At 39.4% G+C, this 11,031-nt stretch overlaps 1 protein-coding gene across 1 annotated transcript in view; it reads left to right on the forward strand.

The window, feature by feature from the left end:
- xkr6b (XK, Kell blood group complex subunit-related family, member 6b) overlaps nucleotides 1-9,229 on the forward strand; it is a 49,195-nt gene extending 39,966 nt beyond the window's left edge. Inside the window, exons 2-3 of the mRNA XM_015021561.1 lie at nucleotides 4,275-4,471; nucleotides 5,472-9,229. Coding sequence (XP_014877047.1) covers nucleotides 4,275-4,471; nucleotides 5,472-6,442 — 1,168 coding nt within the window. The 3' untranslated portion in view covers nucleotides 6,443-9,229. The remainder of the gene's footprint in view (nucleotides 1-4,274; nucleotides 4,472-5,471) is intronic.
- Nucleotides 9,230-11,031: the final 1,802 nt, after the last annotated feature.

Genomic DNA, 11,031 nt, shown 5'->3' on the forward strand with positions numbered 1-11,031 from the left:
TAGCAACTTAAAAAAATAGTTGTGACTTTGTTTTTATGTCAGCTCATCATTAAACCCTGGGTGTCGTCTTCTCAGATTCAAAGCAGTGAGAAAGTAATACCTATTAATGGTTTGAAATTGTACATCAAAAAGAGACACCTACTGACCACAGTTGAAGACAACTCCGTGTTTGACCACCATGTTTGACCCGTTCAGTATGAAGTTCTTTTATAAAATACTGTTTTGGTTTTATGCCACATACAATGGGAGGTACACCTCAGCAGTTCTAAGGTTGTTTGGTTCAGTCCACAGAACATTTTCTCTAAAGTCTTGGGATTCATCGAGAGGTATCTTGGTTGATGTATAATGGGTGTTTGAGTTGTTTTTAGTCAGAAGGGATTTGGGGACTGCAACCATTGATGCCTATTATTACACTGTCTAAAAGTGTAGACAAATCAATATACAGATTTTGTTACTTTTTCAGCCTGACCATCCATGATTAGTGAGCAGCAACCCAGGTGCACGGGATCAGGCATATGCTATGATACAAAAAACTCACACCAAATCCTTGTTGTTGTTTTTAATTCCAGGAAACATATGTTCCTCTAATATATGTCTCAGGTTTAAAAAACTAGACACTTACATCAAAAACAAATGGAGAGACTGTCTAATTCTACCAGTCTTCACAAAGTTGGCAACTTCCTTTCCATACGTCTGTGCTCTCCTAAAAGGAAATAAAACTCCATTAGTCTTATTATCTCATTGTTGCGCTTATCAGAAACCACGGCCTATCACATCCTGTGGTGTGCAGTGTAATTTCAAAGTGACTGGATGTAAATTTAGCTCTGTGAGTGTGTGTTGAGCCCATATTGCCCTCGGGGTAAACATTCTGCTGGCAGACTGAAATGAATTTAATCGACTTGTTTAAGTGGGTGTACACGGATCTGAAAAACTCATGTCTATGCAATAAATCTGATGTAAAAAGAGCCACTGGTATTAGCAATGACAAAAGTGCAGTCATTAAACGGAAAGTCGTGTAATCACTGTTTGATTTTTGCAACCTCGTTGCATGGTGTACCTGTTTTCATAACCGTGCATTAAGCGGATGGTATTTGTGAAGACTGCTGATCTAGACTACACCAAAACTCCTCATTCATGCATCCTCTAATCAATGCCGTCATTTGGGGCACTAACTTTAAAAACACTGCAAGTTTCCTCTAAGGCTGATCTGACTGTATGTCAAGTGAGTTATTTCCAGTTGCTAACCTGAAACATTTTTTTTTTTTTTTTTGTCACCGAAGTTCGCTGAATAGCGCTAGCCACGTGAACTGTTATCAGCCAAATGAGAATTTCTTGAAGCTGAGAAAAAATGGGGAATGAAATGAAATAAAATAAAATAAATAGAGCCCCATTCAACCAGCCACACTAATGTGAATCCACAGATTGATAAGGTCGATGGGTAACTTTGCAAGGTTAAGTGCAGACTGTACAAATACACAGAGCTGATGTAAAGCTGCACATCAAGGAATTTTTTATGAATTATATTCTTGTCCTTTATTTAGTTTTGTATTTTTGTATGAAACCAGTGCTTTATATAAAAAACCTTCAAGGGCATAGGCAATTTGCTGCCTGCTTTGTGAGTAAAGTCCCTTATAATGGAAATCAAATATTCTTCATGAAATAATTGGGTTTTAATGATTAGAGAAGAATACTGTAAAAGGGGAACCTCGTAACCAGCCGTTTCTTTTTTAAAAATGAATAACACGAGGTTTGAATGTGTCAACACATTCTGTTTCACATCAAGCCGGTTTTCATATATGGCTCTTGTACAACTAGCCAGAGTCCTCCTCGGTTTAATTTTAAGGTAGATGAAAAAGCACATGAAACATGGAGTAGCTCGTTTTAATAAAGTTATAGTCCGATCTTTCAGTAAGAAAGGTTACAGGCTGTGCAAAACTTTTCCAGAATAAACATCCTGAAGGTCATTAGAAGGAATTAACTCCTAATTGGCTTTTCCTTGTAGATCCACAGAGAGTGACCTTCATTGATGTAGAATCTGTAAGTCATATCTGCTTAAAAGAGCTACAAACATGGCTGCGGAATAGATTTTTTTTAAAGCAACTTTGGAAGTTGTGAAGATACACTGGTTTAAACTGGAAACCTAACAGAGCAGTGAGAGTTCATGGAAAAGCCTCTGAAACTCCTTGGTATAAACAAAGATCTTATTTATGGCAGGACATTGCTGGGGGAAGTGGAGTTCTCTTGTTCCATTTGACATTTACCAATCTGTCTGAAAACGTCATGGAATGCCAGATTTCACCTCTGAACATATTGGTGCATCTTAAATTGCCTGAAACTATTGATCCCCCCAAAAAACCTTTTTCCTTCCATCATCTTGTCTACTTCTTCATCGTATCAGCTTTCCTGAGACTGGACATTGCTCCTACATTTTATTGCATATGAAACATCAATCCGTTTTTAATGGCTTTATTTGGAATATCGATTGAGGAGCAAAGACATTCGTCGCATATCCTGCATTGGCAGGCAAAACTTTAAGAATTTCATGCCCACTTTTAGTACCCCGCTTATGTTGTGATATGTTACCGTGTGCACAAGTTTTGGCTCCGCTGATTGATTCACGTGTTTATTACTAACATTTCTGGAAACTGGTTGCCCCAAAAACATGGAAAAGGTTTCCTATTTATGCAGGAAAATGCTAGAAATATTTTGTGATAGAGGAAAAAAAAAAAAAGAAGAGAGCGCTTTGGTGTCCTACACTGTTCATCTCATAGAAATCGAATATCTGAAGATGTGTAGAATTAAACCACTCATAAATATTTTGGCTTTCCTTTAGTTCCCATGGAGAACGTGTGTCTCACCTTTAGGTGCAGAATTTAGATCCTCTCCCAATTTAAAGGTGGACTGCTGCTTTCTAGTCTATTTCTGTCCTTGCTATTGTCATCGGTTGACTGCCTTCACATCAAGAGTTAGATTTATTTGGCTACTCTACCAGTTCAGGCAGATAAACCCTGCAGCTACAAACCAATGTGCATTAGCTGAAGTCAGTGCTAAGATAACTACAAAGCATGAGAGCTGTCACTCTGATTTTACTTTCATTTTTCTCTGCACATCCAGAGTTTTGTCACTGTCTTTGAGAAGCTCAAAAATGTGCTTGATACGTGGGGGATTGAGCTTGTCGTGATACTGCTGTATTTCTGTTTAAATTTTTATTCACTGAATCTGGTGCTTTTTGAATCCTTTGATTTAAAGTTTACTCCACACCCAAAGAGGGATAATAATCTTAATTAGCTTTAACCACGCAAAGTGCATTAGACTGATTGTTAGCCACACACAACAAGTTTGTGATTATCTTCTAACATGAAAAGAAGAAATTGTTGGATTTTAATTACACCAGTAGTGTGATACTATAAGCTGTGTGCACTTTGCTTCATGACCTCTCAATTAAACTTCAGAAGGTGGTAAAATAGATATTACACAAGGTGGCTGTTAATCCTGAAACAAGTTTATGAATCCTGGAAGAATGTGACTGAGATTTTAATTAGCTTCTAAGTGTTTTTTTTGTTTTTTTTTCCTCACTGCTGTTCTAAAATGACAATATTGTGGAACAAAAAAAGAAAATTAATTTGCTGGTTTGCCTTTTTATTCACGAGACAGAACTGGGAAATTAAGCTTGTTGTTGTTTTTTTCTTAATTGCACAAGTAGCTCTAAAATATCTGGCCAACTTCAGCCATTTATGCTTCAGTCTTTTACAGTCTCGAGAAAGCAGTCTGAACAATCTCTGTTTGAAGAATACAAAGAAGTTTTTATTTAAACCACATTGATAGGCCTGCATGACATTAGAAAATATGTGATATGTAATAACTTTCAGGTCAATTATATTATTATTTTAAGCGTGTACTTAAATTAAATACAGTTTATTTTATTTATTTTTCCCTATTTTCTCAAGTATTTCCAATGACATTTTTATTTTTATTCTTTTTCTACCTTTAAAAATTCTTCATAAGAGCATCTTGTGATAATTAACATAAATTTTTGTCAAAAAGGAGTAATCCTCTTTGTTACATCTCCTTTTTACGATGATTCCTGTTAACATACGCAAATTTGACTACTATATGTTGAACTTGTTGCTCGTAAAACCTTCCACAGTTGGTGAAACTCAGACAGGTGCTCACAGAAAGTATATCACACCACATGTGTCGCTCAATTAATTTTGGAAAGTGTTTGTGGTTTAAAAGCACAGAAGCCTAATTTCAGACCCTTTCTTTCTTTTCAGGTACATTCGCACTATGTATCTTGGGATACAAAGTCACCGGCAGAAGGAGAACCAGAGGCGCTTTTATTGGGCTATGATGTACGAGTATGCTGATGTCAACATGCTGCGACTGCTGGAGACCTTCTTAGAGAGCGCCCCTCAGTTGGTGCTGCAGCTCTGCATCATGATCCAGAGCAACAAGGCTGAGTGGCTGCAGTGTAAGTGTTTTTTTATGATTACTCTTAAACTTGATATATAAGTTTTAGTTTCCATTTAGAGTCGTGATGCTTTTGTAACCAAGACAAAAAAATAATAAAAAAATCATTATGTGTGTCCTCTGTGTTCCTCTTTAATTACGCTGTGTTCTATCCAGTTTCCAACTTTCCTCGCCGTTGTTATTGAACCTGGTTTTACAACTCGAGTTTCCTCATTCGATACTGTTCCCAGAGAAAAGCAACTCAATCATAGCATGTGGTGCCCGTAGTGGATTGGGTGCCTTATGCCTTCATGACATTTGCTGTAATGTTCTATGTCGCTGCTCTGCAGAAAATCCTCTATCATTTTTCATTCACAGGGTTGTTCCTCAGACATTCTGCTGACTTTACCGTTATAGATGTCACAGAAAAACCGAACTGGTCCACTAAATAGAGATTGTGTTGACTGGATGATGTGTGATGATCTCTGTAATAACAGTGCTTTCACAGATGTGACGGATTGCTTTGGCTAAAATAAAATCTGTCTTCTGTGAGTGGAAGAACCACCAATGCAGTTTGAAACTGTAAATTCTGGGGGTGTCCGACTTGTAGGTTCACAGGAGGTGTATTTTTTTGGTAGTCATAAAATAAAAAAAATAAATAAAGTATGTGAAAGAACATTAAACCAAAGGAGATGGGAAGGAAAAATGCATTTTAAAATTACTTATCCAGTTTGAAAGGCAGTGGATTTTGATTTATTTATGTTTTAGACTTCAAAGATTCAAAATCTAAAGCGGCAAATCTTTAATTTGAAAATTAAAGATTAAAAATTAAAAGACCTATACGCCTTTTAGTGATACACATAGGTTTTTTTTTTAAGTTTATGATGTTTAACAAATATAATTTGTCCTTACGTACGTCTCTTCTTGCATTTGGTGATTCTCTGGTTTCTCTCTGCTGTGTGTGTGTGTGTGTGTACCTGTGTGTGTGTGTGTGTGTGTGTGCGTGTGTGTGTGTCTTTCAGGTCTTTCTGCCATGTCCTCCCTAACGTCGTTGGCCTGGGTGCTAGCCTCTTACCACAAGCTCCTCCGCGACTCGCGTGACGACAAGAAGAGCATGAGTTACCGAGGCGCCCTGGTGCATCTGTTCTGGCGCCTTTTCACCATCTCTTCACGGGTGCTCTCCTTTGCCCTTTTTGCCTCAGTTTTCCACATCTACTTTGGCATTTTTGTGGTGCTCCATTGGTGCGCCATGGCTTTTTGGGTCATCCATGGCGGCACTGACTTTTGCATGTCCAAATGGGAAGAAGTACTGTTCAACATGGTGGTGGGCGTGGTCTACGTCTTCTGCTGGTTCAACGTACGCGAGGGCCGGACGCGGTACAGAATGGTGGTCTACTACACCGTCGTGTTGCTGGAGAATGCCATCCTGACCTCACTTTGGTACGCATACCGCGACCCAGCCACCACTGACGCCTATGCCTCTTTTGCCATCTGTGGCGTCTTCCTGTGCTTTGCCTCAGGCGTGGCCTGCATGATTCTCTACTACGGGGTCCTACACCCCATGGGCCCCCGAATGAGGATGTTGGCTTCCTCCTGCTGTGCTGAGCTGCTATGGGGCCTCCCGTTACCACCTGAAGCTGAGCCAATGGCTCCCACGCCTGGGCCTCGTGGCTCCCAGGCCACCCCTACACGAGGCGCGGCAGGAGAACAGATGGGGTTAGACGAAACAGCGACAGACACATGCCTTCCGGTTTTCCAAGTGAGGTCTACAGAACCTGTGGACGCGGCAGGCCGGCCCATCCCGCCTGAGGGCCCGCTTATTAAAATAGACATGCCCAGAAAACGCTATCCAGCCTGGGACGCACACTTTGTTGATAGGCGACTGCGCAGGACCATAAACGTGCTGCAGTTTATTAGCCCCAATGCGGTGGGCATCAGGTATAGGGACGGTCCACTCCTCTATGAACTTCTACAGTATGAATCCTCCCTCTGAAGGCCCTGTCCGTGATGCTATCCTCACCTTTTACACAGAATGATGCGCACGCATTTCGTTTCTCCTCAGATGTTGCATCTTTCCATGCGTTCTCGGGCTCTCTTCATCACTCTTCGATGATCTGAAAGTTTTCCAGTTTTCCAGGACATATTTTTTTGTCAACCAAAAACCCAACAGACAAATGTTCAAGAATTATTTTTGGAGAAAAAAAAAACAAAACAAAAAAACAACACACACATAGTACAGAGAGAACATGTTACAGTATACTATTTGATAAATATAATACATATATATAAATATATATGTCTCAGATAAATCTCTCTATACTGATAAAGGAGGCTTCTAAATGAGTGTGTAGATAACATATGAATGTTTCATTATGAAATGTGTTTATGTGTTATACTGTGTTGGTGACTCAACCTGTGGATATTTGTGAAGGGCATACTGTGTGTCTCGCTGACATGGGACTGGTGCAAAACCTTATGGGAATGATGGAGGAGAGTCTCAGAGGGGCCAGGTCTTTGCACACCCCTAAATTTACTGCCATTTTCTTTGTAACTCACTGAAATATATGAAACAAATAATGTTTACTAAGTACTTAGCCAATTAATAAAAAAATATGCTTAAAAACAATATGGGTGATACTTCAAGATGTAATTCTGAAATTGTGTTTGTTGTATGTTTTATTTTTTTTTTCCTTTTTGTGTTTCATTTGTTCACGTGAACTGTACTTTTTTTTCATTTTAATTTAGATGCAAAATGCTTTTAAATTCATGAGACACTGGCCTTCAATCTGTTTTACAAACAAAATTTTTCTACAATGTAGACTGCCCTCTGGTGGGAAGGAGCTGTAACAAATTGCCTTGTGAGACTCAAAGCATCAGCACAAAAAAAAAAAACCTTAAATAAACCATTTAGAAATAAAAAGTTGTAGAAAAGAAGCACATTTTCCAATTTAATTATTACAAAACGCGCTATAAGCATTCCAAAGACTTTTTAGATAGCCTTTAGGTAGTTAATTACGAGTGAAAAGGTATAAGTGCATTTTAAGATGCAAATGTTTGCGTGCCGTACAAAGACAGCCTTCAGAGAATCCTCCACCATTCCCTTTCAAATACTGGAAAGTATAACCTCCCTATTTTGTTATAAAATGTTATTTATTTAGTTCTAGTAATCAAATGATAGGTGCAAAGACTTCTATAAAACACACACACACACATCTGAGATATTTATGTGCCATCATACTTTATTGTCGACATTTATGGTGACTGAGAACATTTTATATTTTCTGTTTTGACATAGCTCACTTCTACAGCGTTAAACGGTACACTCCTCACCAACTGTGTGCCCTTAAACAGAGGTGATAACCTTATGTACCCTGTGTGACTGCTCTGGAACTAGCTGACACGTTGAAACAAAGCCAAATCAAATCTTAAAGTACTGTCTTTGTAATTTAGCTGCCCCTCGTTCCTTCCCCCAACCCCCAGACCGATGGGTCTGTGCGAAACTGTGCCGTCTTACCGGCACGCTGTGCAGCAGTTATAACATTAAGAAATTCAACCATGGTTCATTCTGTGTGGACTTTTTCCACGATTGATACCCCTAGGGACAACCACAACCATCCCTCTATCTCAAAAAAGAAAAAAAAGAAGAGAAATATATGAAAAAAGTGTGTATATATGTCTACATAATACCATGCCTTCTAAGTTAAAGGAGCTTGACTAAAATTTCCACAGAGGGCTACTGAAAAATTCATGAGAATAATGAATGCATTTCATAATTCGTTTCATTTATAAACTCAATGAGTCATTTGAATTTATGATGTGTTTTTTTGTTTTCTTTTACATTGTAGTGTTTGGCATGATTTTACCACAGTATTGATGAAACCCAGCAGGGGTTTCCCAAGAGCCCTTTACAAACACAGAGATCCCTGTTTCCTGACTTACCGGCGTTCGGCATAGCTGTGGCCTTGTGTGCCTGCTAACATTGTACTGTAAAAAAAAAAAAGCAGATGCCCTGTAAGTCCCGGATAAAGGTCAAAGAGGGTTTTTTTTTTGTTTGTTTTGTTTTTTTTGCCAGGGATGGAAAAGAACATGAGGACAGAATGCTGTACGGGGACCGATTAGATATCAGGGGCGTTCGCTTGTCCGTCCGTAGACATTTCCCACGGTTCTGTCCTATTGCCGAATGTTTGACTCCATCCTTGGTTGCTGCTCCACCCTCTTCCCTGACTGTTCAGGGCCTTGGCACACTCCTGCAAAACACTCTCTGGTCAATGAACAACAGGGCTGAGGCTTAACAAACAGAGATCCTGACATGAGAACTTGCAATGAGGTACACTGCCATGACTAAAAGCTCCAATGTGAGGCTGGGGGCTTCCACCCTTTAGCCCTGAATTATTGAGGACTGTTGGGTGTACAAGGGTGAAGCAAACAGCCAGCATGCCAGATTGATGCACGTCTGTATGCAAACAATTAAGTCCTTCATTTTTTCATTATATCAACTAGAGTAGCTTCTCTGCTTAGTGAAGGAACAGCCATGTTAAATAGGGTAGCTGATGAGTGATTAATAAATAAGTAAAAAAAAAAAAAGAAAAATAGCCAATAGAGGTGTTCCTCAGGACCAACAACCAAGACAACTGACCAAGCTGACTCAGGGGTGTCTCAAAGCAGTTCTCATCCCCAGGCGTATCCTTTAGGGTCTGTATTGTTTGTTTTTTCTTTGCATATTTCATCCTCTTCGGCTGGGATTACACCTCTCAGTTCCAGTTTGCACTTTTTCTTTCAAGGAGAATTGTTGTTTTAAATTAGAGTAAGGCCCTATATTTTGTGGTAGTCAGCTGCCTGGTGGGCAGTGCATCCTTTCTAAACACTGCTGACCTTTTCCAGAGGTGGACTCATGTCCAAATCAGGTGCAAATACACTGTGACTCATCCCCAACCCCCTGTCTGTCCATGTCTAGGTGGGATAAGGCGATAAAGGATGGCGATGGGCTGCACAATGGTATTAACATAGCTCCACTTACAAGATTATGTTAGACTGGAATGGATTTCATTTTCTGGTGCTTGTGTCATTAAAACAGAATTAACAGCAAAATAAATCATTTTAAAGACTATAGTGCGAATGTATAACTCTAAATTTTTATGAAACATAGAGTATATTTTATGTATTTCTTACCAAACAACCGCTGTTCTGCCACATTCTGTAACCAATGATTAGCCAGATAATGAGTGGGTTTTATTTGTTCTTTATGTTTTTCCTATTATCTTTAAAATATACACGGGTGTCAAGAACTAAGGTAGATATAGTGAAGTTAAGGATGTTTATTCACAGTAAAGAAAAAAAAAACAGGATTCAGGTTGATACATATAATACCATTAGCTGACTTGATGAAAAAAATTCCCCTTCAGAAATCTGAATCAGGATATATATATATATATATATATTTATTTTTTTTCAATGCCAGCACTCCTGATGGCCGCAACACACAGCAAGAGCATATGAGCAAGTTTGTTCGTCTCAGTCCTTGTTGTGCCTTGTTACCTTGGGTGCTTCAACCCAGCCATGGCAGCCCGGCATGCAGACAGTGATGCCAGCGTCTTTCTTCTGTATTTCCCATATGCGAGACCCACCTAGACGATTAACGGGAACAAACGGGCCAACTTTTACAGTGATGTGCAAATGTATCCATACCTCTTCGAGTATTTCACATTTTGCCAAGCCCAGCTATAAATTCAATTGTGTTTTTATTGTTTTGTTTGTTTTTTTTTATCTGGTAGACTGACATAAAGTATTGTGTAATTGTAAAGTGGAAGGAAAACATGACATTACAAATACAATTTTAAAAAAAGTGCTTCAGATATTTATATTCAGTCTGTCTTAGAGAATGTGTTTCTCCACGAGTCTTTTTGGCAACTTTAACAACAGACTGATATGTCCGTCCGTTCTCCCATGTGAAAAAGCTCAAACTCAGTTAGACCGGCTGAAGAGCATCTGGGATCTAACACTTTCAGGTTTTTTGCCACAGATTCTCAGCTTTATTTTGGTTTACACTTCATTCCATTCTAACTCAGTCCTTCTTTGATCACGACTATTTAGCACTGACTGTACTTTGTCCTCAAGATCTATCATCCTGCAGGTTTTCCACCTCTCCCTTCTCCAAGTCACCTGAATCAAACAGGCTCACCACCATCTTCTAGTTCTGCAGAGTTCTGGTAATAAGCCGTCCATTTAATTAATTCACGTGTGTAGAAGCAGGGAGGCATCTAAATGTTGCAGGACAGAAGATTTCGAGGACTGGAGTAAGAAACCCCAGCACGCTCTAACAGATTCACTTTCGCAGTTGCCCTGTACTGAGCTTGAGCCACAGAAAACATCAGCACAGTGTGATGATGCCGCCACCATGTCAAATTCCGTCTCTTTTAACCAGAGCACTTTTTTTTGTTAATTCCCCCAGTTGAAGAAAACTGCAATGATTAGTGAAGCGGAAGGCTAACAGAATCTATCTTGTTGACAGATTCTCCCATCTTAAGCTGTTGACCCAGCCAGCATGCCTAGGTGGGACCCATGTGGGGACAAGGAGGGCAGACT

Source organism: Poecilia latipinna, unplaced genomic scaffold (genome assembly GCF_001443285.1).
Source record: "Poecilia latipinna isolate Pla-1442-1.1 unplaced genomic scaffold, P_latipinna-1.0 Scaffold2807, whole genome shotgun sequence".
NCBI lineage: Eukaryota > Metazoa > Chordata > Actinopteri > Cyprinodontiformes > Poeciliidae > Poecilia > Poecilia latipinna.